We start from the raw sequence: 26,760 nt of genomic DNA, 5'->3' as shown, positions 1-26,760 counted from the left end.
TCGCCACTGAACCGGGTAGCCAACGGAAGTCTACAGTTTCATATCAGTGGTCATCCCATCGCGCGCAAAGGTTTATCTCTCCTGGTCGAAAGACAGCATATCCAAACGGGCGAATGATGGAGATTTTGACGATCCCATTCCATCTTGCCCGGGCATTGCCAAGGGTTGTGTGAGGATCACTCGTGTACGCAGAGGTAGACAGCGTCTTCAAATGGAAAGATCAAAGTATAGTCGACTCTAGATACAAGACGTAGCGCGAGGAAGCAAGAAAAAGGAGAGCTTCCTCGCGTCCAGGGGAAACCCAGGTTGCCAGTGAACATCCAATGACATATAGTTCCCGCCACGAACCAGAAAGAGACAATTTATTTGGAACAATGATGTGCCGGTGGTTTGCTCCGATCATTTGGAAGCTAACTATTCGCCCTTCGTTCCTGCTTCCACCTTGCCCCTTCTCAGCACATCATCCATCGCTTCCTCGAGTGCTTCGGTAATCCTCTCAACTTCTCCGATAGAACCCTAACTTCGACACGATTCGCGGTGAGAGCACGCGTACAGTCCCGGACGTACGTCAAGAGATACCTGGTTATGTTGAGGTATCGCGGTGACTGAGCCCTATGACAGGGATCGGGGACAGATAGATTCAAGGCAACTCGCCACTGTAAAGATTGAATTCTTAAGCTGAAAACACCGTTCAATCTGGCTATCACTCTCGGTTAAGAAAGTGTCTCTTGCTCACGTATGCCCACCACTTCTGTGGCAAATCTCTCACAGAGAGGAGAATCTTCTATCGGAGAAAAAGTAATTTTTCACTAACTGGAAGGTAGGTGCATTATCTTCCTGGTAACAGAAGAATATTCGGGCTTTATATGCGTGCCGTAACCGAACGAGGCCCGCAGGACCACCAAGACTCCATTTTAGAGAAGGCTGTCGCCAAACGAGGGCTGCAGGCTAGGCATGGGCCATATGCATTACTACTCTCTCACATAGGCCAGATCTGCGACTATTTCTCATACAAAAATGCACGTGAATACCTTAACAGCAGCCGGAAGCTCAATAAGTAATAGAGATCTAACGTGTATCTGCAGAAGATTCGGGTTCAGGGAACATCAATTGTTCGAGTGTGACGGTAGATTCGAAAGCGAATAGCCTACCCCGAGTATCAAGACGATTAGGACTTTGAAAATGATACCAGGTTCGCCAAGTAGAGATGGTCATAGAGTAGCGAGATACAAGGGGGTGCAGAACAAAGCTTAAACGTACTCGTCATTATCGAACGATCCGCCAGCTGACACTGGGGCAAAGGGACTCAACAGTGTCGCGAAGGCGTCAAACATCTCCAAATCGTCCTGACGTGCATCATCTGGCAGCTCTGGGATAGAACCAATCGTAGAATCACGCGATGACTGAGGCATATAGTCCCTGGGAGCTGTCGCGGGGGCAAACGTCCGGTGGTATATCCAGTTCTTTGCCTTGGTGAACATTCTTGAGAGTATTTCAGCGCCAAAGTACACAGATTTGAGTTCTTCAATGACCATCATGCAAAACTCAAGGTTGTGGCGTCCCATACGTTGCACCATCTGCTTTTCAGACGTGGCGTCAAGCAGATGGATTTGCAATGCGGGAACCAAGGCAATGCAGCTAAAAATATTTAGCACCCTGTCTCTTAAAGGCCATAATCATCCTTTGATAATGTACGTACACCATCGCTTGAGTGTTGCTGATCATGTCAGCACCGATCATGTTGCCAAGGATCCTGTTGGTGTTCGTTGCAGCATCTTTGGTCCTCCGCAGTACAGTTGATGTCCACTCGTCCGCAGAGAGATCAAGCGGCTTATCAAAAAGGAACGGCCGGTATAGGGTAAGCAGAACGGAACTATAGCTTCAGCGTCAGCCTGCCGAGGAACAAAATCATGGTTTCGCTTACTCTAGATACAGCTCTAGATGGTACATGTGTAAGGAGACGACGTGACTGTGTCCGTGAGCTATAGCGTGATCCTTGCGAAAAGAATACTGTCGGATGGTATCGTCCATGTGCTGTATTTCAGTCTTACCCGGTCGTGTCCGCTCCGCTCGATTTTGCCATGAGAGAATCTTCGCTAAGGATATCGTAAGTGTTAAGAGCTCCGTCCATAATTTGGACAAGTCCTTAGTGCCTTCTGGAAGGTACTTCTTCCGAATACACTCCGGAATCCCAGCGAGCAGATTATCGGAATCGTTGGCATGTGGCATTCGGGTACTGCAGTCAGCTAGATTGATTCGCATAGGCCTGCCCATGCCGGCAGAGAACCACGCTTCACGGTAAAAGCAGCTCCACCACAACTGCCTCCAGATGCTGCTGTCACTTGTCGGGATCGCTTTACTGTGTTTTCGACCTGTATCGGGATGCCGATGTAGCCCTATCGTTTGGCATAGACTGATAGCGATGCCGTTCCAATGCCAAGGTCCGGTTCTGTCTTCGGTGTCCGAATACCAGAAGCCTGTCAGAAGTACCGCCTGGATTAGAGTAATCTTCCTTCTCTCATACTCCGCATCATAAAGAGCCTATGTGACTTTGGTTAGCTAGTACTGTCTCTCCAAATCTTGCATTATCGAGCTACGACCTTAGCTCGGATATACATTGCACGCTTCATGTCTTTTCGAGACGAGAAATTGGCTGCTTTTAGGGTGTTGTCATCTGCGAACTATTTCTCATGTTAGGGTGCCAACGAGGGAAGTAATGGAGTGAGTGCTACCCATACATTTGCAGCAGCTAGGAACATGCTCCACAACAGGTGTACGCTTACTTCGCTGCGTTCATTTTCGAACGTATCAAGAAACGAATGGGCGTCAACAACGGGAAAAAAGGGATGCACATAGTAGAAGTATGTCCGGATCATCATTTCGCAGACAGCAGGAGTGGGGAAGTCGAACACGCCCTTACGGCGCAAGTATTCAATCGTATCCTGGTCTATATGAGTGGGCCTAATATGTGGGATGAGGAAGTGCCCACTCTTCTCCCCTGGCTCTGGCTCGCAGATGTCGACCACCAGACCGACGCCACGAGGGTCCCCTAAGTGCCCGAATCAGCATCATGGTAGACCAATCACTGGCGCCAGTATCTCTAGAGGACCAGCTGAATGTTTGATTCTCACCATATAACGGGGAACAGCGTTTATCCGTCGCATCTCCGTCTAGTTGCGACGCGCCCGTGTCACCTTCATAATGATGGCTGAAATGCTCGTTGAATGGACGATAAGGGGTTTCGATGCCATCACCAGTATCCCCTACCGCTGGAGATGTGGGACTCGGCCCGCTTGGACCAGATAGATCCTTCAACGCAACGAGGCGCTCGGGGCCGGGTGGAAAGCTGTCATCCCCCAGCGGAGTACTCTGTGTCGCGGGATCCCTATTCGACGGCGAAGACACCGTACTAAGATGGTAAGGTAGGCCACGTCTGCTACGGCAGCTCGTTAGCGGGTTTGCCGAGGAGTTTTTCGCACTGAGATTGCCATATCGCTTACTTTGATCTCCTGCTTTCCCGCGGCACACAGGAAAGATCATCTAACGAGCAGTTGGTACAAGGACTCCCCGTTTGTGGGAGACTGCACCTTACTTTACGGGCGTGGCATGACTGGCAAGCCACGGGCGCTCGTTTTCTGGACCGTCGCGTTCTGCCAGGACTCCGCGGGCTCTCCTTTGCAGTATTGGGCATCATGGAAATCGCAGTCTTGGACGTTGCGAATGAAGTAGCACCAATGCGGGAATGTTGCCGCGGATAAGGACACGGGGGTTCGGGAAGGTAAGTACTAAACTAGGTGGGCCTCGGCAACACAAAGCAGCCAGTAGATAGTTGGTGATTGTTCAATACCATCATACCGAGTTAATTGCCTCGGCTCCCCGCAGTTCCAGCTCGTGGTGCAGGTGTATGTCGTAGTAGCACGGTGACAAGACCAAACTCTGCATCGTACGTCGCGCTGGGGACCGGTTAACGCTACAGGCGACCAAGTTTCTGGAGGCAAATTATTGAAGCTGTTGTCGCTACTACGGAAACGGAGGTTGCACATTGGGCCTCCGTCGGTGCTAGGGCCGCGAATGACACTCTCAAAGGCGAGAAACAAGAGAACGGTTTGAGCAGCCATGGACAAAGAGGCGAGGAAGGAAAAGACAGGGAGCAGAGCTTGGAACCGTATATTAGGCGAAGCGCAACGAAGTGCTGATGCATATTGTTGTGAATCGAGGCTCGACCAAGTAAACAATAGAGCTTCGTACACGGAATTTATTTCGAATACAAACAGATTGTTTTCAAATCAATCTCATATCCCTTTTGTATATTAAGCCCTCAGGTTTTCAGATGTGAATAAGCACAATAAATAATCGTCCTCTGAATCACAACGCATATGATGAAAGTAGTGTGCAGCGTAGAGCACAGTATGTACTCAGCAAAGTCAGAGCCGAGAAGCCTTGCTCTTGGACAGAGCCTCTCCCATCTTTGCCTGCGGGATACCCTGGCAGAAACGGTCGAGGCCACCAAACATCTCTAGAGGCGCTTGTTCGTCCTGCTCCCTAACCAAGCGACGACGCATCAAAGCCTTCGTCTCCAGGAGACTCGACTTCACCAAATGTTCTCCGAACGTCTGCTGCAGGTACCCCATCACTTGCTCACGGAAGTTGCCTTTGCTTTCGAAGACCTTGTTCACAAAACCGACCTGAGCCAACTCACTGACGGGAATTTTTCTGCCAAGAAGGAGTGCCTCGTTTGCTTTCCCTTGACCCATCCGCTGCACAAAGGCGACACTGGAGCCGCCTTCGGCAACAAGTCCGAGTGAGGTGAAAGGAGTCATCAGCCAAGCATCGGATACCGCGTAAATGAAATCCGAGTGCGATATCAACGCGGCAGAAAGCCCTATGACCGGTCCATTCAGCGCCGTGACTAGAACCTTCGAATGAGTGTAGAACGCTCTCGCCACGTCGATGTTGTTATTCACCAATTTCGGAAGCCAGTGAGGGCGAGACAACATCTCCTCCATAGATGGTGGCTTCCCCTTGAGGTCAGCCCCTCTAGAAGTCGACATCAACATCTCTTCACCAATTCCACCTTTCTTTGCGCAAACGGTGGAGAGGACTTACGCGGAGAAAAAGGCGCCCTCGCCAATCAATACAGTCACATAGACGTCCGAATTATCTTCAGCCTCTCGGAGCAAGCTTGCAAGGCGATAATACAGACTCTGAGTCAAGGCGTTGAACTTTTTGGGGTTATTCAACGTGATGACGGCAAAGATGCCGTTGATATCGAGACGAACGAGATCCTCTTCAGCCATGTTTCGATAGAATCGTCGAGTTGGGTCACTGATAATGAGAAGTTGGTAACAATGTCCTTTGTTTAATTTGGAATCTAGGACTCTCATTGACCCTTTTAAGTCTTCCCTTCCGCATATAGTATGGCTTGACACCCGCGGCTATGGGGTGGGTACCTTCAGTGCCGCGGAAAAGAATCGCAGAAGAAGGTATAGTCGCTTGTCCGCAAGCCTCGGTATGGCGTATATAACCGATGTCCTTCTGTACATCTGCGGTTATAGCAGCCTACATACAACTGTTTTGGTGCATATACATCAGCAAAAACGTCTGCCTTTCGACATGGGGAACTGGATTCGGTGCCTCGGCCTGGTACTAGGGCTGAGTCTCAAGAACCTACCTTTCATGTGGCATGTAAGCTCCGAATGCAAGCTCCTTTCTCCTCCCCCGAGTCGACACTAACCTTCTAGTTCCGATTCTTTGGTGCCCTCGCAATGGGCTACTTTACCCGCAGAAGGTCAAGCCATGCGCTCCAACAACACCATGCCTTTCTCCCGGCAGTGGTCAGATCACGGTCACCAGCAACGGAAGGGGATTTCAACTTTCATAAATCCAATTCTACCTACATCACTGATCTCGATGTATCGAGAGCGTATCTCAGTGGGTTGCTCTTTGCGCCGATCTTCTTACAAATTAAATCTTCGATTCCTTGCAACCTGATCGTCAGCGCAGTTTCGTGCACGTTTCATCGAGAGATCAGGCCGTTCCAACAGTATGAAATTTGGACCAGGGTTGCGAGCTGGGATGATAAGTGGATTTATATGGTCACACATTTTGTTGATAATAGCAAGTTTTGGCCCAGATGCTGTGTCATGCAGGCCAATGCTTCAATCAACAGCAAGATGAGATTTCCGGTATCTCATGACAAAGAACGACAAAAAAGTGTGTTTGCATCTGCTGTGACCCGGATGGTGTTTAAAAGAGGCCGCTTGACTGTACCTCCGAAGCGTGCTTTGGAAATCTGCGGTCTCCTACCGGCTCCGACAAGCGAAACTCCGACGGTAGCATCCCGTCCAGGTCCCGGGGCTGGGGTAACAGAGTCAGCTACCGGGTTCAATGAATGGACAGTAGAAGAGATGGCATTGTATAAAGACGCGAATCTCCCAATCGTGCGGCTCGAGAGGGGTTGGGATGCTGTCCGTGGGCTGTTCCGCGAAGAGGAGTTGGCGTTGGCAGAGCACAGGGAATTCATGTGGTGAACGTCGGATCTTCAACTCACGAAGGTCCGGTATTTAGGCATTTTATACACATCGGGCAGGTTTAGATGATCTGTCTAGAATGTGTGTTGTGACGAGCGATGTCATCGTACCCCTCGTATCGTCTTAAACGGCCGAGGATGAGGCAACAATCCGAGATACCAAAGAACCGCCCAGGGTTCGCGAAGCTCGCGGCAGTCAAACAAGAAAAGTGCTATGCTGAAGGACGAGTCTCGCAACCAATTAGATACCGGACCTGTGTTGCCAGATGAAGCTAGAGCAGGATTCGGGGAGTTAAAAGGATGCTTTTACAGGAGCACGCTTCTTAGGCATTTCAATTCAAACTTGATTAGATTAGAAACAGATGCGCCGGGATTCGCAATAAGCGCGGTAATATCCCAACTGCAGAGGGATAACCGGTATTGGCGTTCTATCGCATTCTTTTCTAGAAAGATGACCTACCCAGAAAGGAACTACTCTAACCATGATCAGGACACCTGACTATTGTTAGAAATTTTTAAATGTGGCCAGTGTAGAAGGGAGCAGTGCCCCTGTAGTAGTGTTGACTGAAGACGCCAATTTTAATGCTTTTATGGTTAGGTCTTTCTCTAGCCATCTGGCTATCCTCCGCTCGTCGCATGTCTTTATGTAAATCCGTGACACGTCCCTTGGTAATGCGCGGGGTGGAACTGTAGACTTTTGTTGACTACACGGTTCAGCGGAGAGACGGGCTCGATGTAACTGTTGCCAATTCTTTGCGGAGAGATAGCCCGCCAGCTAGCATGGTGGGTGGGAGTGATAAGATCAAGCGTCAACCACCATGTTTTGATACTGTTACTCCAGATCTCGGCTCAGGGTGACTCATCCCGGTATCCTTCCAGATCTATATCATGGTCTTACTCGTGCGCGCCAATACCCGTGGGAGTAATATAATTTGTTGAGACATTCACTGCAGCCAGGCAGCTGTCAGCTGATCCTTCGCCTTTTCTTCCTGCGTGGTCTCCGACCACCACCTCTTAAAAACCACCAACCATCTTCTTGAGATCTAGATAGATCAAATCCATATATCCTTGACCCTTCGTCTTGACATAATTCTTTAACTGCTTGGAAAGACAGCCTGCTTATTCTACTAAAAAGAATCAGAGTGATATCTAGGGTCATTCCTAATCTTTCTGTAATACTGTTTTCTTTTAATAATGAAAGGAGTGCTCTCGGTCTTATCGAATTTGTATTATTAGGATTCTTATATGGGATAATAATATCGTGACAAACCGGATATTGTAGGAAATATCCTCTGTTCGCGAGGATGTCGAGGCTCTCCTTAAAATATATTAATTTAAGAAATTTTGGTAGCCCGAAAAGAGCTAGAACCACTTTCTTAGATCGGGAAGGTATAGTTACTTCTGATATTTAATAGGATACTCTGCAGCTAAGTGATATAATTACTTTCACTTTTTCTATTATCTAAAGTAGAAGTATTTTACCTCTATTCCCCTTGATATCTCTCCAGTAGTCAATATATTTATCCTCATCAAAAACTTCAGATAATCAATCTCTATCTATAAAAAGCTGAAACATAAGAGTGTCGCACTTGCGGCGTGGAGCCCATCTGATGCCGTTGGTGGTTCAAAAGCTTCAAGTAGTGGTGGCTATGGCGGGTGATCCGCGGTTCGGTGGTTGATTACACTAAAATACTAACTATACTCTTACTAAGCTTAAACCCGGTGCCTACCTGATCTCTCTGCTCGCAACCGCCCCTCATAGGATGCCCCTTTTCACAAGGTATCCGTCAATGCTCGATGCAAACATTGCGAACAATCAGGCCATACCCTACTTGGTATACACGGAACGCTCAGAATGCAGCTCTCCTGGAAGCCAGGATATTCTCTCTCCAATAGGCCCGTGAGAAGGTCAGCAGCCCGTAGGATCAATAGGGGTCGGTTGGGGAACGCAGATGGACCTCAGCAATTTGTGTTCGTTGCAGAACATCCTATGAGAGACCGTAAGACCATACATTTTCAACCAGCCATCATTTATCCCTCCGGAGCGCCTGTTGAACCTATTACTAATCACGAGGCAAAAAGCCCCAGAACCTGATGGTATTGTCCTGTCCTTTGTCTAGCTTCTAAAAACTAATAGTAATCTACGGTTGTTGGTTAACATGAAACTCGTTCTCAAGTCAACGTTTCCGAGGAAGCCAGCCTTTCCGTAGAGACGCCATTCGAGGTCTCGGGTGATGCATCGCCAATTAGTGCTGCTGATTCTCCCGGCCCCGAGACCGATCCTAGGACAGCTGAATTACAACCGCATCGCGATAACAGCAAAGACCAAGGCCAATCCCCGTGTTCATCTACACCGACAGACGACGGACAGCTACAATTAGCTGACGGAGACGCCTTCTATGACTGGTCGAGTCAAGTCGCTACTACTATAGAGTCAAGTCCCATGGCAGCTTCAGACCTCCCCAACACTACTACATCTATGCCACCGAGCGTACTGTACAATAACATCTGGCAGCGGTTTGGGCCTATCCTTGAGAGATGTTCGCTTATTCTGCTCCTAGTCGCTCCTGTCAATGCCCACTAACAAGTCATAGACAATATGGAATTCTGCACGATCCCATTAACGTTCGACTTACAGATGAATCCGTTTCGATATCGCAAAACCAACGTTCCGGAACCTATGTTTCTGGTCCATGCGGTGATGGCTTTAGCGGGTCATCATGTTAAGAGCCCATCAACCGATGACCATCACTATACAGCATTGAAACTCCTCCGCGAAAGCATCAACGCATCCGGTAATGTGGAAGATGGCTCCTCCATGCTTGATGCGATTATGATCTTATTTTCCTTCGACGTTAGTTTGCACCTTTATCTTTGTTGCTTGGACCTAATCCAAGTTGATAACGAAAGTTAGGAAACTCAATCCACCCTCGGATACTGGAGTACACATCTCAAGGGAGCCTATGGCCTCATCGAAGCGTGCGGGGGAATCGAAGCATGGACTACGTCCGCTCGGGCAGACGCTCAAATAGGATTGCTGTTGTGGTATTTAACCCCCTTAACCCCCTTCTCTTCCCCCCAACCAAACATTTTACGCAAAATCAGCCGGGCCCTTCCAGCTAAACTATTTAGGTGGGATGCCATCACCAGTCTCTTATCCCGGGAAAATTGCGTGTTCCCGTACGCATACGTCGAAGCCATCCTATCGAACCCCGATGATCGGAAGTGGAATTTCTTTGACCTCTGCGGGTGCCCACACAGCGTGGTCACGCTCCTCATGCAAGTTGTGCGTCTGAGTGCCGAAAAACGCCAATCGTCGTCCATGCGGTACGTGACCTTCGACACCACGACGGTTGCCCAAATCGAGCAAGCGCTCGAGTCCTGGCATCACATCTCCCCTGCCGCACTTGCCTTCGGTAGCGAAGAGGACATCCAAAAAGACCAAGATTGTATGCACTGCTCGGAGGCATGGAGACACGGCCTGCTTCTCTACATTTACCGCGTATTCCGATGGAAGCCGGGAAGTCCTATTCCAACGCATGTTGTCCGTTGGGCCCGGGTTGTTGTGGACCATGTGGTAGCGTGTCGCGACGAGAGCATGGTCGCCCGGCAGGCGTTGCTGCCGCTCTTCTTCGCGGGCTGCGAACAACGCGATCGATCGATACGGCAGAAGATCGTGCAGTTCTGCTCGGTGTGGAATGACCGGACGCGGTATCAAATGTTTGGGAGTACCATTCCGTTGCTTGAAGAAGTATGGGCGGAGCAGGAGGCGAAGGGATTTGAGAACGTGTGGTGGGGTCACGTCGTGGATCGAAAACACACTGTGTCTTGTTATCCGTTGCAAATGCGGCTTTGCTTTGGATGATCTAAACTAAAAGTCAAGATATATTCGCGGTCAGCCTTTATAAAGGTGGATCGGGCTGCTGGCTTACTGCCATGTCTCCGCAACCAAGCTTGCACCCTTGTCTTCCAGGCTCTCCATAGCAGCATGCACAAGCAGGCTCGCAACATCTTGTTGCTCCGCATAAAGAGGACCGAATCGATATCCAAGTTCGCACTTTCGAATAAGAACCCAGCCCGTAAGGGTTCGTGTTGATCCACGACTGCAAGGCCGTTTGCATCTTGACGGTGAAACAAAGCCTCAGTGGTCCATAAGCGAGGACTTTCGAGTCCACAATGCGCGAAATCACTTTCCGCGAGTTTATCCAGGCTCAGCTTTTGCAAATACTCGATCCTTTCTCCCTCCATCAAGGACCCATTGGCAACAGGGATAGCTTTCACACTGGGCCGCTCACAAACCGCGATTAGATTAGTCTCTATAAAAGCCACGCCGCTCGTAAGTCACACGTTGCTCAGCCACACTGTCAAGGCCAATGTATTCCGTGCCGTATTTGCGGAAGAAATCCTTGCCTGCACTGAGTATCTCGCGACCGATACCATAACCGCGATATGTGGCGGTGGTAAACAATGATAACCACCCTGTTGAATTGGAGAAATTGTTCACAATACCAACTAATTAAAAATAGATGATATGGATTACTTGTAATACTGTATTTAAGAATATATTACTATTAGTATAACACTATTATAAAGAGTCTGTAAAAATCACTACTTAATCTATAACTATTGATTTATCTACTACTATACCTGATCTTTCTAACCTGAAGTTAAGAATGGTTAATAGTTACTAAAATATTTGTTTAATCTTAACCTGATCTTAATTATACAGTTAGATTACAAGTTAAGGTATAATGGTCAGGTATAGCTACTCTAATTTAATTGGCTATATAAATATACTAGTAGCTGACGGGCTAGCTAGACCTAATCAATTAATTCATATCTATCGGTTAACTGGCCAATTCCCACTAACTAGCCAGTTTAGTGCGACAATTATTCCTATCATAGGAATTTTTAAGAGAATTCACGTAATGAAATGTTTATAAATCTAAGAGGGGGCGCTGCGCAGAGCACAGCACCTGTAGGCCCTTGTTGTCTATACACCTGCGGCCGCGGCACTGTCTCTCGTCCGCTCTACAGTGGCCTCCTGCATGAATGGGCTGTAAGATCTGATCTCTTTGCCCCATTGGAGGACCACAAAAGGAGTCGCCACCAGGGCCAAGGACACAAATGCAAGCAGCGAGCTGGCCCACTGAAATCCAATATTCGTGTACATGGCTGCTGCGGCCAGAGGGAGAAAGGCGATAGAGATGTTCTCGACGAAACCCACCGCCCCGAGAGCGCTCGCAGCATACTTGCTGTACGCGTCGATGAGATAGTTAGCATTGCCAACGATGACGGCCGTCGTCCCAAACCCCACCATCGCCAGGCCGACGGTGGGTGCCATCCAGTGTATGGAAGTGTACGATGTCCACCCATACACGAACATGCCGCCCGTGACACCAAAGAGTCCACCAATAATCGATGCGTGAAGCCGAGCCTCCGGGATCGGCGTGCCCGGTGCCTCGGTATTGCGGGTCGCAGATGCATAGTACCAGGGATCGGTTAAGATGCAAAATCCACCGCCCAGGAGTTCCCCGATCACAATCGCAACTTGGACATATCCACACTGGATGGGATCCCACCTATATAGCTTTTTGTATACCTGCTCGACCGATTGCGTAAAAAGATAGATTGTTCCCAAGCTGAAGGCAGCCCACACCGTCGCAACGAACACGACCCCTTCAGTACATAGCATGTACAGAGGCCGTTGAACGCTCTGCAGGATAAGCTGAGGAAATGCTACCCGATCAATCTTCTCGGTCGTGTACGCGTTCGTCCCCTTGCGGCGCAGTCGTTTGGCCTTAGCGCGCAAGATCGCCGGCCCGCGGCTTTCTGGCAGACCGAAGATCAGAATCGGATATAGGGCAGCGGTCCAGATCAGTTCGATGTACCCAATCCAACGCCATGACAGGAATTGCAGGATGGCAGAGCCAACCACCGGGCCCAGACTTGTCGCCGCCAGATAGATGGTCACGTACAGACAAATTGGGACACTCCGGGCTCGATCGCCGTGAAAGACATTCGATGTAATACCGGCAACGGCGTCGCTTATCAGCGGAACACATCCTCCGCTGAAGAATCGAACCACAATCAGGGTAGCAAAGTTCGGTGCCAGCCCTACAGGAATCAAAAAAGAAATAAAGCAAAAATAGGTGGTCAGAAGGACAGGTCGAACGCCAAAGTCCTCCATCACAGGAAACAGAAGAAGCGGGCACAGCGCGGCCCCGATACCCCAAGATGTTGTTAGCCAGTAGGTATTGGGGAACGTCGCATCGGAAATGTGAAACTCGTTCCCGATGGCCGTATGAGCCACAGTTAGGATGGTCCCATTCATCGAGCAGACAAAGCTCGCAAGCAAGCCAATGCCTGTGGCGCGCCATTTCTTCGAAAGGGGCCAGTTGTATGGATCTTTGGGGTCATCCTCTCCGTTCCACGTGACAATCACGCTCTCTTGAGTAGAGCTTGGGCCTGTGTGTCATGATGAGTGAGTGGATTGGTCTCAGTTAATAGGTTCAAGGACATATGCATATCAACCTTCGGTACGAGGGCGCGATGCGAAATAGGAATCGATTTCGAGCTCGTCTAGTGTGATCGGTACGTTTCCAAGATCGGCTCTACAGCCATCTGCTTTCGCTGCAATCTGTCGCCGCGAACAATCCGGGGGTGGCATTACGGCAGAGATGGTGGCGCGCGTCAAGCTCTCCTGGCGCGAGAAGGAGGTCCCCTATGGATGTCCAGCTCCGTATAGCAGTGATATATTTGGTCGTTGTGGTATTAATCAGGGCAAGGTGGGTAGCATGCTCAACGGTCTTGGAAGTAGTAATCTGAGGGATGAATAGTTCAGAAATATGAGAGCGTGTCTTGGGGTATTCCATTTTCTCATTGTATGATTAGTTTAGATTAACTAAGATTAATCGATTACATACCTACATATATGTAGGTATGTCGGTAGGTAGTTAGTTGTGCAGTTTAGGAAATTCCACTAGTACTAACAAGGTAATTATCTTAATTAGGTAGGAGGCCCAACTAGGAAGTCGGGCTGTATAGGATCAGCAACTTGGCCACCAGCCTCTCGTTAGAACTCATAGAATCACATGTAGATTGCTTGTAAACCTAAAGTCTCCATATCCATATATCATACTTCGATCTATGTACAAGTCTTATGTTGTCCAGATTGGATGGTCTCAAGGTAGTGTGTGAAGTCTGGTGATGGTGCGTTGTGCTCGATGGCAGAGATAAAGATGGATAGGGCTTCTATTTCCAGTGTTGCTGTTGCTACTATCCTGAGTGCCGACAAAATGCGGATTAGGAGTGTCCTCTGCACTGTGTTCAAGTATCTCAGGTGCATCTTGTCTCGAAGCGGGTCGTGTCAGACTGTTGACGCTAGACTTTGGCAAAACCCATCGATGGGTCCAACTGTTAGACCCATTATCTAACCTATATAGGTAGTGGACCTTTCAGGGAATGATCTGCGGGCCCCACACTTCGTGCGGCCCGTTCTGGTCTTAAGGGCAGGAGTGAGCCGTAATATCTAATTCAGGACTAGTTCCTGTGTTTTATATTTTGTTCAGCCGCGTTTTTAAGGAGACATGGACTAAAGAAGAACAGGAATGAAAGCCAAAGAGAAGAGATGAAAGGAGAAGGTAGGTGTGGAACGACAGGTGCCTACATGCGATCTAACTTTAGATTCAGCATTGCCAGCCTTTGCGAGATTTCCAGCGGAAATGAGACCATATGTGTTGCCCGTCTCATTTACAAGCTCACCACAGTTGCACCACGAACACAGCTAGGTGGCAAGTACCAATCAGGGAAGAGGAAACAGCTAAATTTGCAGCCGCTGGATAAGGTAGTGGTTAGGAAGCGAATCCCGGCATAAATGCCTCCATTAGCCTCGCCGATGCTCAAAGTTGGCCCTGGTGAAGAGGTACATGTAATGTCTAGAAAACCGATATAGCGATAGTACATACCCGAATATTGCCGTTGGACACCACATGTCAGCGCATTAATTCAGGCAAACAACCAACTGATTGGGCTTATGACGACACAAGGCCACAGGTTTCTGTTAAAGTCACCTCTTTGAACCAGAACACAGCTCCCAACTTGGAGCCACGGATACACCGGGCATTCTCCCGCACCGTCTATAAATTATGCGAGAACGAACGAGATTAACGAAATGAAGATTCAGCGCGTTTACTCTGATTATACTTACCTTGCGCGACAAACATCAAAGGCTTGTCCAAAACAAAGGCCCGGAACTGGTACCAGGAGCGACGACCAAGTAAAATACATCGAACCGCAAATCATCTTCCAACGTACTCCAAAAAGTCTCTCTTTCGACAGGCCATGATAAAGAATCTGAAAGTAACTGGGGACTTTCCATTTGAGAGGGACTGACCGAAACTCAGGGCACTCAGTCTTCCGCTCACCCCGTGGTCAGTGATCGCCCCACGCTGCTCAGGGCGTGCTCAGGTCTACTAAGTGAGCAAAAAGCGGCGAGGGGTGAGCACTAAAACGGAAAGGGAAAGCAGTCAACCTGGCTAGAACATCAAGTACGTATGTCTCTTCATGTCTAACTAATTTTGGCCTGGAAAATTATTATCATCTTCAACACTTAATGTAAAATTATCCTACTCTGGCACCAGCCTCTAACCAATATACTCCGCATGTTTGATGAAGACGACATCAGACCGGAGCTCTTCTATATCTTCATCCCGTAGGCATATTGCAACTATGACCTCGCCTTCACGTGTCTTGGGCAATAGAAAAGTCAACCCCTCGACCTCATTGCATCTTGGCTTTCGTACAGCCTCAGGCAATCCTAAACCAAGGTTAAAGTCAAAGCAATAGCTCTCCAGTTTTGCCCACGAACTAAGAATGAGATCCGTTGTTGTATCGATTGATGCGCCAAAGGAAAAAATATTCTTGTCCGGCGTACGACTCAGGAAGGTTGCAATAGCACGCGTGTGGTGTTCTAAGCGCGATTCGTCGCTTAGAGCTAGCCGAAGTTGCAAAGCAATGTTACCCAACGGCTCCTCAATGAGTGTCATGATCGAAGAGTCGGTATAGACATTGCTCTGTATAGGTCCCGGGTAGAGCGGAGAAATATCGAGAAGTCCTCGTACATCCACGGCGCGCATGATGGTTGAGTGAGTCGAGGGACCCAGTCGGCGCAGACGGGCCCGAGTAACAGATTGCCAGATGAAGGCCGTGAGAGCATCATCAGTAGAGACGAAGGATGGCGGTGGGAGGGAAGCCATAGCAACAGATTTCAGTTCCTCTAGCGAGCGAGGTGAGATTTTGAAAGACGTCCATGACAATTTCGGCATACGAGTCCCTGGCAAGTCAGTTGAATGCTTATATGGAGCGGTTTTGACAATGTAACGATCGAGCTCGGCATCTGTCGCAGAGCTGTCATCGAGCAATAGAACAATATCTCGGCGTGGAAGATTACCGCCCCGGAGCTCCTCGTCTGTGAATTTTTCGTTTCGACAAGCCTTAGCAAACAGATGAATAATATTGACGAGGCCGGTGGCATCCATAGCATTGTGTTGAGCGACGAAGGTGAGAAGGAGGCCTCCCGTGATAAAAGTCGCTTGAATAAGGAAAACAGGCTTCGAGTCATCCTGGTTCTCCGGGAAAATCTTGCGGGGCGCCAGAATGTTTTGATCCAGCATGCTTATGGGGTAATTAGCACGCTGTAAATCTTTCATTGTCGCGACTGAGAGGTCATTCTGCAGGTCTCGCACAACCAGCTGAGCTTCATTTTCCAGCGGCCTGATCATGAAGTAACCCGTATCGCCCTCGCCCGAACCCTCATTGACAACTTGACCTGCTAGCCAGGGAAAGCTTGTGCGGAGTCGCTCAAGACCTTTGGTGAGAGTGTCGACAATATCTGGGCATGCGGAGTTGTCAGGGAGGGGAAAGCAAAAACATGACTGAATATTGATAGTGAAGGTCTGTTGACCGAAGACATCAAGATAATCATCCATAATGATGGTTCAGAATATACAATTGAAAGCGGACTCGGTGAGGGCGAACTCGACGCGTAATTGTTCAATTTATAGATAGCACCCATGATGCCATTATTTCGCGGATTATATGTATAGATCATGATTCATAATGAGTTGACACCAGACTATTCCGAATTGGGTCGCCGACTGAAACTTTTTTTTTTTTTTTTTTTTTTTTTTTTTTTTTTTTTTCTTTTTTTTTTTTTTTTTTTTTTTTTTTTTTTTTTTTTTTTTTTTTTTTTTTTTTTTTTTTTTTTTTTTTTTTTTTTTTTTTTTTTTTTTTTTCACCTCCCTCGCGCTGTAACAATACAACCATCTAACAAACCCTCCGCTAATAATTGTCACGCTACAAATGGCCCTCTACATGAAGAATATCGCGCCTCCTAAGTTGCTTGTTGGCTGGAGTTGCACCACAGGAGCTTGCGATTGGAAAGTATAGCTACGGCGTCTCAGTCGAGTACGTCGACGCCCGTCGAGAGCTACTTGGTGAAAATCTGGCATTTACTTCCTCCACCTCGTATCTGATATTGTTATGCGATGGCGAGTGTTACATACAATGATCGCCTGGGATGGGTCCTCAACATTATTGAATTTGTCTGCATGATAGCCTCAGGGAGTTTGCTCCTCGTATCCTCGCAGTAATATAATCATTATAGCGATATGTTGCCAACCAAGGCAAGTGGCTCAGCATTCTACAGATTCATGAGCCGCGCGAGCACTCCCCCATACCGATCACCGTGGACCGGGATTTCCTTCAGGATAGCAGCAATCTCCTTCAGCTCGGACTCCGACAACTCTACATCGGCCATATTCTCCTCCACCCTCTCGACTGTAGTGCATCCGGGGATGGGAATAATCACGGGATTGCCGGGTAGCTTATTCTGAGCCCTTACCCAGGAAATAGCCGTCTGCGCTAAAGTAGCCTTCTTCTTCCTAGCAATCTGCTCCAACTGCTCCACCAACTTTAAATTCAAGTGGAACACATCTGGCTGGAATCGAGGATAGTTGCGCCGAGAGTCATCGGCAGGCAGATCATCCAACGAGCGTAGTTGTCCTGTCAACCATCCTCTGGACAAAGGGGAGTATGCTACCAGAGGAATATCGAGCTCCTTACAGGCAGCAGCAACTCCATTCTCCAAAGGATCTGTGGAAAATAAGGACAACTCAACCTCCACAGCAGCCAAAGGATGTATGGCATGAGCCCGACGCACTGTCTGCTCACTACATTCACTGATGCCGATGCCGCCGATCTTCCCGGCCTTAACGTAGTCGGCTATTGCGCTGATGGTGGTTTCAATAGGAGTGTTGGGATCGACCCGCGCTGGCTCAAAGATACTGATAAACACTTTGCCGTTGAGGAGCTTCAGGCAGTTATCAATACTGGCGCGGATGCCTTCGATAGTACCGTCGGGACCTTTGGGGCCCAGACCGCCCTTGACACTTAGGACTACTTTGCTGCTATCCTCGGGATATTTGGTGAAGTAGTAGTCCAATAGCTGCAGGGAGTTGGCATGGGGAGGGCCGTAGAATTCTCCGGCATTCCAGAAATTAGCCCCGAGGTCGAGAGCGCGCTTCATGACTTTGACGGCCTCGTCGTATGGGGTGGGGTTGGCACGCCAGGTAAGGCCTGTCGGTTAGCTTAGAAGGGCTGCTGTAAGATATGGGGTGAGAGGAAGCATGAGCATACCCATAAGACCAAACCCGATCGGGCCGATGGCTTTATTGACAAGAGTGACAGTCATGGTGGAAAGAGGGGGAATGAAAAAAGAGGTGAGGAAAGCGGGTATCGAAGGTGATGGATTATTATTCCTGGAAACTTGTCTGTACACAAATGAAGCCAAGGAAGAGGAATATAAAGTGGTGAGAAGGACGAGAGAAATTCAGACGGTTGTACCTAGTGATAATCAATCCGCCACCACTCTTTGGGGGGAGGGGTAAATCCATAATTCTATTAGCATCAGCGAAGTGGCTCAATGGCATCGGAGGTACGAATTAATGTCCGCCAAACTCCGTGATAATCCCTGCCACGGACTTGTCCGTCTGGGAGTCCCCGATTGGAATGTTCTTTGAAAGTTTTAGTCACTTGAAAAAACTCCAATCATCTACAGCTGAAACACCCAAGCCCCTTCCCCGGCCTATACGCACTGACACTATTACTCCATACTAGTGCTTACTGGTACCCAGCACACTCTCCAAGGATACAAATACTAGTATACTGGCTAATAGATCAATCTAGCCTTGACCTCGAACTCTCGTTCCCCAAGGATCTGGTCCTGGCAGACTTCAAAGTCATCTCCTTCGGCCGATTGACCGACTAGATTGATACACAGCGATTCTACCACCCCAGCGGCCCATCGGTGTTGCTAAATATACCAGTTGGTCCATCCTTATCCAAGCTTGCGAGACGAACCGTTTGCAGCGCACCACTCTCCGGGGACCCCGAGCCACGGAAGCCGTTGGAATTGGTCGCATAATGTCGCGGGTCGCTAGCATTGACTTTCCACCCCTTAGACCCCTATAGATCGGCATAGTGGCAGGCAACCATGCTGAGCGCCACCTTGGTGCTGCGGTAGGCGGGGAACCGGAAGGCAGCAAATTGGTCGTTGGGGTCCAACCGGCCAGTACATGATCCTAGAGCTGAGGACATAAGACCCACTCGTGGCAGAGCGGCCATCTCCAGCAGAGGCACAAAGGCTTGCGTAGTGACGACGTGGACCGTGGTGTTGATGTCGAAGCCAGTCTGCCAGGTTTGGCGGAGGGAGGTGCCTTCGGGTAAGCGTCCCTCGGAGATTACTCCGGCGTTGTTGATGAGGACGTCTAGCCGACAGGCCCTCTACATGGAGGTGTCGTCGGTCACGTCGATCATCACTCCGTCGACGGTCAGTCCTCGGCTTTTGAGCTTGCCAACGACCTCTTCGCCCTTAGTTGCATCGCGGTAGCCCATGAGCACATTGTATCCCGGGTGGTCGGTGGCCAGCATTTTGGCGACATCAAAGCCGAGACCCTGGTTGGCGCCGGTAATAAGGACGATTGTGCTGTTGGGCGAAGCCATTTGGTGTGGTCTGTACGAAGAGAGTATTGAAATTATGTGGGACAGTCTTCTGAGAGCAAGAAAGGAGAGAAAGCGGTTTATTGAAGCCAGAAAAGGAAAGATGAAAGGAAAGAGCGAGGGGCACTTTTGATAAAGCCCTAATAGATAGGGTAGGCAGATTCCACCCACTCGGTGAAGGGGATAAGGGCATCAGCGAGAACGGAGCTATCGGTGATAGATACAAGCCTATACCTAGAGCCTGGTACTTCTGCCATCAGCCACTCCTTGATGCAATCAAAGCCCCCAGGCTCCAATGAACCGACTGCCCGATTGATGCGACGATCACCCCAAACGACACCTTTAATCGTCCAAATAAATATTAAAACAGATCAGTGCGCATCAATATATCAGCCACGGAAGAGGGTATTCTACCCTGACAAGTAGATCCTATCACAAAATGTAATTAATTATGGTACTTAGGATTAGTGGCTATCTGTATAACAGAGTCAAGTACGTTATTTAGTAATGTTCATACAGCTTTATATAGATAGGTATATTAGATAAGTTATATAAGATAATCAGATGTTGTTGTTATTCTGCTGGCAATTAATACTAAGAAATTGTTATTGCCCGATGGCCGCTATTGCCCGGCCCGCCGTACTCGGCCAGTGGGATTCCATGCAAACAAGCTTCGAAGTCCCCACTCGTAGGGAGTATAGCCCTAAAATAGAGACGTCCGCGTCACGGAGTAGTACGGAGCATCTACCCTGTATAGAGTAGTACAGACTACACTGTACAGCATCAATAGTAGATTTTAAAAGTAGTAGTCTGCCCCATGACACCGCCGCTGCAATTATGTACTTAGTAGTGGAATTACAATTTAGATCACCATGGGGCAAACCCCGGTTCATCCGTCCGTGATCTGCCCCAACTGACGCGCGTCGCATCCTCGCTGGATCCTGTCCAGGGTCTTGCTGTCAGTCTTAAAATGCCTCCCGATCTTCTTGCTGTTCTCTTGTAGGCTATGCTGCTTGTCTGTTTTGGATTCCTCCCGCCTCTTCCTGTCTCTTTCTTTCCCACTCGCCTCCCCTTCGCCCTCCCCTATCATGGCTGCTAAGCAAATGTACTTGTCCTTATCTCAGCCGTGTTTTTGGAAATAGAGTGCTGACTCGTCTTCCCAGCAATGTCGATGTGTTGGTCATCGGTGCAGGACCAACCGGTTTGGGCGCCACCAAACGTCTCCAGCAGCTGGTAAGTCGGAGCAATTAGATCACGATGGAACGAATTCTTCTGGTAACGCTAACAAAACATGGGAGTCTAGAACAGTGCCACGTGGATGATCATTGACGCGAACGAAACCCCCGGTGGACTGGCCTCCACAGACATTACCCCCGAAGGCTTTGTATGTCGTTCTGCCGCGAGGGATCGTGCCCAACATGATGATTAGGTACTAATCTCCGTGCAGCTGTTTGATGTCGGTGGGCATGTTATATTCTCCCACTACAAGTATTTCGACGACTGCCTCCACGAAGCCCTCCCCAAGACAGAGGACTGGTACGAGCACCAACAGGTCTCCTATGTCCGCTACCAGGGCCGCTGGGTCCCCTACCCTTTCCAGAACAATATCTCCGTCTTGCCCAAGGAGGAGCAGGTGCAATGCATCGAAAGTCTAATTGATGCCGCCTTGGAGGCCCGAACCCGCCCTGCGTCGGACAAGCCCCAGAACTTCGACATCTGGAACACCCGGAATGTCGGTCAGCGACTGAACCAGATTTTTATGCGCCCGTACAACTTCAAAGTCTGGGCGATGCCCCCGAGCAAGATGAACGCCACCTGGGTTGGCGAGCGGGTGGCTGCCCCCAACCTCAAGCTGCTGACCAGCAATGTCATCCTTAACAAGGTGACTGGCAACTGGGGACCCAATGCCACTTTCAAGTTCCCTGCCAACGGCGGTACCGGTGGCATCTGAATTGCTGTGGCCAACACGATTGCCGAGGAGAAGACCCGCTTCGGTGAGCACGGCACCGTGGTCAAGGTTGACGCCGAGGCGAAGAAGGTCTACCTGAAGGACGGTCTGTTGCTCTACCGATGGGCTGACTGGCGATTAAGCTGATCAAAACTGTCAGGTACCATTGTTCACTACGGATCGCTTATCTCGACCATTGCGGTTGACTACCTCGCCGAGGCCATGGCGGACACCGCACTGCAGCAGCTCTGCAAACCCCTCTTCTACTCCTCCACCAACGTGATCGGTGTCGGTATCCGTGGGACGCGCCCTGAGCGCATCGGAGATAAGTGCTGGGTATGTTCTCTCTGGATTCAGATCAAGGAAAAATACAATCTAACAGCCGTAGCTTTACTTCCCCGAGGACAACTGCCCCTTCTACCGTGCTACTATCTTCTCCAACTATTCCCCCAATAACCAACCTCAGCAAAAGGTCAAGTTGCCTACCAAGCAACTTGCCAACGGCCAGAAGCCTGCTTCTTCAGACGCCCAGGAGGGTCCATACTGGTCTATCATGTTGGAAGTTTCCGAGTCTCAGTATAAGCCGGTCAACCACGACATCCTATTGGGGGACTGCATCCAGGGTCTGATCAACACCACGTTGCTTCAGCCCGAGGACGAGATTGTCCGCACCTACGTGCGGCGTTTCGACCACGGATACCCTACCCCCAGCTTGGAGCGCAACGGCGCTCTGAACGAGATTCCCCCCTACCTGCAGCAAAAGGACATTCTATCCCGTGGCCGTTTCGGTTCGTGGAAGTATGAAGTCGGTAACCAGGACCACAGGTAATTTCCTATGAATATTGGGGCCCATGTACGCGTGCTAATGAAATTTAAGTTTTATGCTGGGTGTTGAAGCAGTTGACCACATTGTTTCTGGTGCAGTCGAGCTTACTTTGGCCTACCCGGACTTTGTCAACGGTCGTGACAACACTGAGCGCCGCCTGGGCAGTATGAAGACTGTTACCCAGTGAGGAGGTAGATAGCATTATTTACTGGGTAACTGAAGTAGTGTATTATGCCCGGTGTTCAGTAAATAAAGCTGCTTCCTAGATTGGAGATTAGCTGTTTGGCCATACATATAATCAATGCCTTTACTGCCAGTTCTCTGACCCCAGTGCAGCTGCCGTTGTGACCAATAGCAGAGGCAAATCCACCGCTAGCACTCGAATACTGTTAACCTTGAGCCAATCCTGTAATGCAACCAGACTCTCCTCCTGTGCCTTCTGCTGCTCTCCTAGTAATTGCTCCTCCGCCGCCAAGAGTCGAGGCACGAACGGCAGATGCGCATTGGACAGGATGAAGCTGGCCACGTACAGCCACCCGCCGATTGTTGTGGATGGGCGGACCATAAAACCCTGACACAATGGATGTTTTGCGAGCCAACGCCGGCCGATGCGCTCCTCGCCATGAAGTTCACTCTCAAGGACGGTTATCTGGCCTAGGTAAAGTGGCCGGTGTTGGTAAGATCTGCAGGACAGTGGAAAAGGCATCAAGCTGATGGCAAATGCCTTTATCACCTGAGTAAGACGTCATCCCAATCAAGATGCGATTGTCCGGGCGAGTTAGAACGTCAGTAAGACAAATCGTCAGCAAAGGCCAACCATTATCCTGGTCGTTCGTAACCGCATCACCGCTTTAGAAATATGGTGTTTTGATTTGCTAGTAACCCATAAGATGGTAAGAGGCCAGAAGAGTCTCCTACTTTAGGAAGACCAGTCAACTTAGGCATAATTAATCTATTCCTACTTTAGCGAGCATGCTAGTGCCGCTAATAACTACTGTGTATTGGAACACACCTCCGTATACCAGGCAACCAAATTAAAGCAGAAAAGCTAACTGCAATAGGAACATTACAGGTGCCCATACTAGGATAGTTTTGATTTAGCTCGGCCTACTTGCTATATCTAGACACCTTGCACACGCTCTTGGCATATAATGGCGTATGTTCCCTTTAGATAAGCCCAAATCATAGCTTATCTTCTCCTTCTGTACACCCCACCTGTTATCCCAGTGCAACCTGCTTTTACTGGAACCTTCAACCAAGAAATCAGTAACTATGACCGATCCCTTAGAGCCATATCTAAAGTTTTCCAAGGCAGACCGACAGTATGGACCCCTGTTGTCATTGCAAACCTCAGATAGACACTAACACAACGGAGCTAAAGCCCACATACTCCAGCGTTGGAGGTAACCCTCACTGAGTATCGAAATTTCTATACCGAGAACCCGGATGGAAATTACATAAAAGTAACTATTGCGCGATCCAAGGAGCAGCAGGAACACAAGCCATGCTATTTCTACTGGTCCCCCAACACCGATGAAGGATTTAGAGTCTTCCGTGACAGGCCCGGTGAGGGCGTAGAGGAGGTGGAACTACGGTCCAATTTCTCCTTACCAGTAACGCAGCAATCAGGCTCCCCCCACCTTTGGTACCTGGGTGCAGAAGGTAAAGCCGTGTCGTGGGATATCCCTCTCGGAGAGAGTATATCCCCAGCAGCTGAGAAAGATGAATGGATTATATACGATCTCTTCTGGCCCGGGGACGAGGTGTATCTTTGGGATTGGGGATCGAAGGATACCAACAAGGAGAAGTTGGAAAGCGCGGAGCTGAAGCCGAAATCAACCCCAATAATACTGCCTGGGGGTGCACGGTGCAGATTCTGTATGATCGAAGGTAGTGCGCCGCCGCCGCCACCAAGGCCATTGACTCCTCCAATCCTCGAACTAGATCCCAGTACCCTGTGAGTACCTCTTCTCCGCCCATTTATCTGCTGATATTAGGACGCTAACAACAGCTAAGCACCCCAGGCGTGCCCATTTTCAGCCTCGAGATTGAAGGCCCGCCGACATGGAGAACCCAAGAAAGGTGGCCGTTGACCTGGAAGCTTACCTACCACGGGGTATCAGGAGACGAGACCCCTCGACCAATTACTTTCTCAGTGAGTGACTTGTATGATTGGGAGGTATCTTGTTTTTATCGGCGTAGCCAGGATACTGGAGAGTGGGAATCATGGCGCGGCGATGGTGTGTGTGGATACGCCTTGTTCGAGGATGAAGACGTCCCACGCGCAGTGGGAACAAGTGAAGGGTTTATGTCTCTACAGCCCAACGAGACCTGGTCTGAAAGGAGGAACTTGAGATCATGCTCGATCTACCAGAAGATGCTCGAGATGGGGAGGTCATGCGACACCGATTCAAAGGATGCAAATGGACTTGGTGGGATTGGGGAACGAAGGAGGATCATTTGGATACCATTGTAATGGTAGTCGGATTCGGGGTGATCACTAAGCCCGCTGACAATGACGGACGGCCGGAGGTGGTGGTACCGGCTTCGAATATGGTGGAGTTTACAGTTATAGAACAAGAGAGGGAAACATAGAAGTTATATTGGCAACGACTCAATCACTCCCCTATTCGCCAGTAACGGCTCTGTCTCGCCCTCCTCAGCTAACCGCCAGTACTTCATATTTCTGCAAGCCATCCACAGCAGAATCCCCTGAACGAGCGCAAAGATCGCACAATCCACAGCCGTCCAACCAACAGATATATACCAGCTATACAGCGTAAACCACGACGCAAAATATCCCAATCGGGATCGATATTGACAAACCGGAACGGCCAAGTCAAAGCAAGAACCGAGAACACGCCTGCCTGGATCGCAAGTCCTCGAAGACTGAAAGCCGGTGGCGGCGGCACCCCTTTTCGTATTTTCGGCGCCTGACAGAACACAGCACTGAATGCGAGAAGTGTCATGGCCGGGTTGACAAATATGAGATGGACACCACTCCAGAGAGCGAACACCCACTCATTCTCGCTGGTCGGGGGATCCTCGCCTCTATCGGTTGTGAGGACCACGCATACTGACGGAATGACGGCTATGAGAAGGTAGACGATATATGACAAGGCCGCGGAGAGCTTGTTTCGGAAGGATGAGTCGGAGGGATATCGCAAGCTTAGCGTAAATCTTTTTAGAGTGTTGGTGTTAGTATATGTTTCCCTTATAGGGATAGATGCATATGTAAAACTCACGTAAGACTGGAAAGTATCCAAATAACCGTGATTTGAATCAAGTTCAACCAGTCTCCTAAGGATCCGGGACTCTCCACAAACATATTCGGTTCTGCATCTGGGGTGTTGTTGTATAAGAATGCAAGGAGGAACTGTTCTGTCGCACAGATGAGGTTGAAAAGTAGATAGCGCAGTGAAAGACCTGAGCTATTCTTGGTTGTCCAGAGGAGTTGCAGCTGCGGTAGGAATGAAATGATGCTCAGACCCAGGAGGAGGCTGTTAAAAAGGGTCAACATCAAGAGTTCTACGCGGTATCGCAAATTGCTCAAGTTTTTACGTACATTCGGACCCAGGAGGGGAGGAGTGTTTGGTTGACCATCGCGCTTTGGTATAGTAGGTGGTCACAATTCTACACTTCAAAACTTGTAGCATGGGCAGCCAGTTGGGGACTGGAGAAAACGCCTTGGAGATAACTATGTAGTTATACTACTGTGGGAAGAGTGACAGATGGGGTGTGGGCATATAAACTATAGCAGTAGTAAACACGGCGGAATTGCATTTGCCCGCCGTTGGCAAGTGTGGAATTCCATTTAATCTTTTCTCAATCGTTGTCGACCATGCCAGAGTGCATACTGCCTAACTAACCATCTTTTTAGCCGGGTTAGTTACATGCTTATCTATCTATCGTCTGAATACAGCCGGTACATCACCACCCGGACGACCAAGGAGAATAAAAATTTTGTCTTCAAGCCACAGCCAGAGGCTCCTCACCTCCTTGTGTATAGGCCGTAGGAGTGATAAGGGAGAACTAACCCGTCGTTATCTAGGACACAGTGATCCCACGGAGCCTCGTGCACGGTCTTATAGTGGGACCCTGTCAAGAGAGGAGCCACCAATTGCTACTAGGGCGCTTGGGCCTAGCAACGGGGGAACCGCCCGCTGTGGCAGTGCAAGAGAGGAGACCACCACCCCGGTGTACCCAGTGCATATATATATCCAGCATTAGGTTCGGTGTGCCTCGGTCTAGCCCAGCAATGTACAAACATGCTTTAGCGTCAGTTCTGTCGTGAATGGCAACATGCTATGACACAAGCCCTGGGGTTGAAACAGTCGGTCTTGCATAGGCGGTAGACCGCATGCATGTCAGACTGAGGGGTAGAAAAAGGAAAAAAAA

At 49.3% G+C, this 26,760-nt stretch overlaps 12 protein-coding genes across 12 annotated transcripts; 4 read left to right on the top strand and 8 right to left on the bottom strand.

Annotated features, from left to right (window-relative positions):
- Positions 1–946: 946 nt before the first annotated feature.
- On the bottom strand, positions 947–3,691 carry BDQ94DRAFT_184286 (fungal specific transcription factor domain-containing protein; the record flags this gene model as incomplete). The annotated part of the gene is made up of 8 exons (XM_026774615.1): positions 947–1,147; positions 1,261–1,638; positions 1,700–1,873; positions 1,925–2,541; positions 2,601–2,681; positions 2,739–3,049; positions 3,132–3,540; positions 3,593–3,691. The coding sequence occupies 8 exons, from the start codon at positions 3,689–3,691 to the stop codon at positions 1,069–1,071; spliced, it is 2,148 nt and encodes a 715-aa protein (XP_026620760.1). The 3' UTR covers positions 947–1,068.
- Positions 3,692–4,424: 733 nt separating this feature from the next.
- On the bottom strand, positions 4,425–5,297 carry BDQ94DRAFT_184284 (enoyl-CoA hydratase/isomerase family protein; the record flags this gene model as incomplete). Its single annotated transcript, XM_026774614.1, has 2 exons — positions 4,425–5,037; positions 5,107–5,297. The coding sequence occupies 2 exons, from the start codon at positions 5,295–5,297 to the stop codon at positions 4,425–4,427; spliced, it is 804 nt and encodes a 267-aa protein (XP_026620759.1).
- A 316-nt stretch (positions 5,298–5,613) lies between these two features.
- On the top strand, positions 5,614–6,568 carry BDQ94DRAFT_184282 (acyl-CoA thioesterase; the record flags this gene model as incomplete). The annotated part of the gene is made up of 2 exons (XM_026774613.1): positions 5,614–5,685; positions 5,742–6,568. The coding sequence occupies 2 exons, from the start codon at positions 5,614–5,616 to the stop codon at positions 6,528–6,530; spliced, it is 861 nt and encodes a 286-aa protein (XP_026620758.1). The 3' UTR covers positions 6,531–6,568.
- Positions 6,569–8,384: 1,816 nt separating this feature from the next.
- On the top strand, positions 8,385–11,004 carry BDQ94DRAFT_184280 (fungal specific transcription factor domain-containing protein; the record flags this gene model as incomplete). Its single annotated transcript, XM_026774612.1, has 5 exons — positions 8,385–8,529; positions 8,707–9,069; positions 9,124–9,383; positions 9,444–9,574; positions 9,662–11,004. 5 exons carry the CDS (start codon positions 8,385–8,387, stop codon positions 10,392–10,394), a joined length of 1,632 nt encoding a protein of 543 aa, XP_026620757.1. The 3' UTR covers positions 10,395–11,004.
- Positions 11,005–11,522: 518 nt separating this feature from the next.
- Positions 11,523–13,199, bottom strand: BDQ94DRAFT_175322 (MFS general substrate transporter; the record flags this gene model as incomplete). Its single annotated transcript, XM_026772493.1, has 2 exons — positions 11,523–12,997; positions 13,064–13,199. The coding sequence occupies 2 exons, from the start codon at positions 13,197–13,199 to the stop codon at positions 11,523–11,525; spliced, it is 1,611 nt and encodes a 536-aa protein (XP_026620756.1).
- A 1,940-nt stretch (positions 13,200–15,139) lies between these two features.
- On the bottom strand, positions 15,140–16,518 carry BDQ94DRAFT_184274 (transferase; the record flags this gene model as incomplete). Its single annotated transcript, XM_026774611.1, has 1 exon — positions 15,140–16,518. The coding sequence occupies one exon, from the start codon at positions 16,516–16,518 to the stop codon at positions 15,175–15,177; it is 1,344 nt and encodes a 447-aa protein (XP_026620755.1). The 3' UTR covers positions 15,140–15,174.
- A 713-nt stretch (positions 16,519–17,231) lies between these two features.
- BDQ94DRAFT_184272 (aldo/keto reductase family protein) lies at positions 17,232–18,349 on the bottom strand (the record flags this gene model as incomplete). Its single annotated transcript, XM_026774610.1, has 2 exons — positions 18,227–18,349; positions 17,232–18,166 (listed from the first exon to the last, which is right to left on the bottom strand). The coding sequence occupies exons 1-2, from the start codon at positions 18,279–18,281 to the stop codon at positions 17,232–17,234; spliced, it is 990 nt and encodes a 329-aa protein (XP_026620754.1). The 5' UTR covers positions 18,282–18,349.
- A 409-nt stretch (positions 18,350–18,758) lies between these two features.
- BDQ94DRAFT_163319 (uncharacterized protein) lies at positions 18,759–19,591 on the bottom strand (the record flags this gene model as incomplete). The annotated part of the gene is made up of 4 exons (XM_026769720.1): positions 18,759–18,853; positions 18,913–19,054; positions 19,097–19,372; positions 19,418–19,591. The coding sequence occupies 4 exons, from the start codon at positions 19,589–19,591 to the stop codon at positions 18,759–18,761; spliced, it is 687 nt and encodes a 228-aa protein (XP_026620753.1).
- Positions 19,592–20,676: 1,085 nt separating this feature from the next.
- On the top strand, positions 20,677–22,549 carry BDQ94DRAFT_175318 (protoporphyrinogen/coproporphyrinogen oxidase; the record flags this gene model as incomplete). Its single annotated transcript, XM_026772492.1, has 8 exons — positions 20,677–20,693; positions 20,752–20,821; positions 20,892–20,972; positions 21,036–21,470; positions 21,567–21,642; positions 21,697–21,872; positions 21,925–22,361; positions 22,414–22,549. The coding sequence occupies 8 exons, from the start codon at positions 20,677–20,679 to the stop codon at positions 22,547–22,549; spliced, it is 1,428 nt and encodes a 475-aa protein (XP_026620752.1).
- A 120-nt stretch (positions 22,550–22,669) lies between these two features.
- BDQ94DRAFT_175317 (uncharacterized protein) lies at positions 22,670–23,068 on the bottom strand (the record flags this gene model as incomplete). Its single annotated transcript, XM_026772491.1, has 1 exon — positions 22,670–23,068. One exon carries the CDS (start codon positions 23,066–23,068, stop codon positions 22,670–22,672), a length of 399 nt encoding a protein of 132 aa, XP_026620751.1.
- A 514-nt stretch (positions 23,069–23,582) lies between these two features.
- Positions 23,583–24,957, top strand: BDQ94DRAFT_184270 (uncharacterized protein; the record flags this gene model as incomplete). Its single annotated transcript, XM_026774609.1, has 4 exons — positions 23,583–23,684; positions 23,744–24,319; positions 24,379–24,649; positions 24,706–24,957. The coding sequence occupies exons 1-4, from the start codon at positions 23,635–23,637 to the stop codon at positions 24,955–24,957; spliced, it is 1,149 nt and encodes a 382-aa protein (XP_026620750.1). The 5' UTR covers positions 23,583–23,634.
- Positions 24,958–24,960: 3 nt separating this feature from the next.
- On the bottom strand, positions 24,961–25,965 carry BDQ94DRAFT_163316 (PQ-loop repeat-containing protein; the record flags this gene model as incomplete). Its single annotated transcript, XM_026769719.1, has 4 exons — positions 24,961–25,025; positions 25,148–25,542; positions 25,608–25,862; positions 25,928–25,965. The coding sequence occupies 4 exons, from the start codon at positions 25,963–25,965 to the stop codon at positions 24,961–24,963; spliced, it is 753 nt and encodes a 250-aa protein (XP_026620749.1).
- Between the last annotated feature and the right edge of the window lie 795 nt (positions 25,966–26,760).

This window comes from Aspergillus welwitschiae (genome assembly GCF_003344945.1).
Source record: "Aspergillus welwitschiae strain CBS 139.54b unplaced genomic scaffold BDQ94scaffold_53, whole genome shotgun sequence".
Taxonomy (NCBI): Eukaryota; Fungi; Ascomycota; class Eurotiomycetes; order Eurotiales; family Aspergillaceae; genus Aspergillus; species Aspergillus welwitschiae.
Note: the sequence above shows the minus strand (reverse complement) of the source record. Positions and strands in the feature narration are given on the sequence as shown.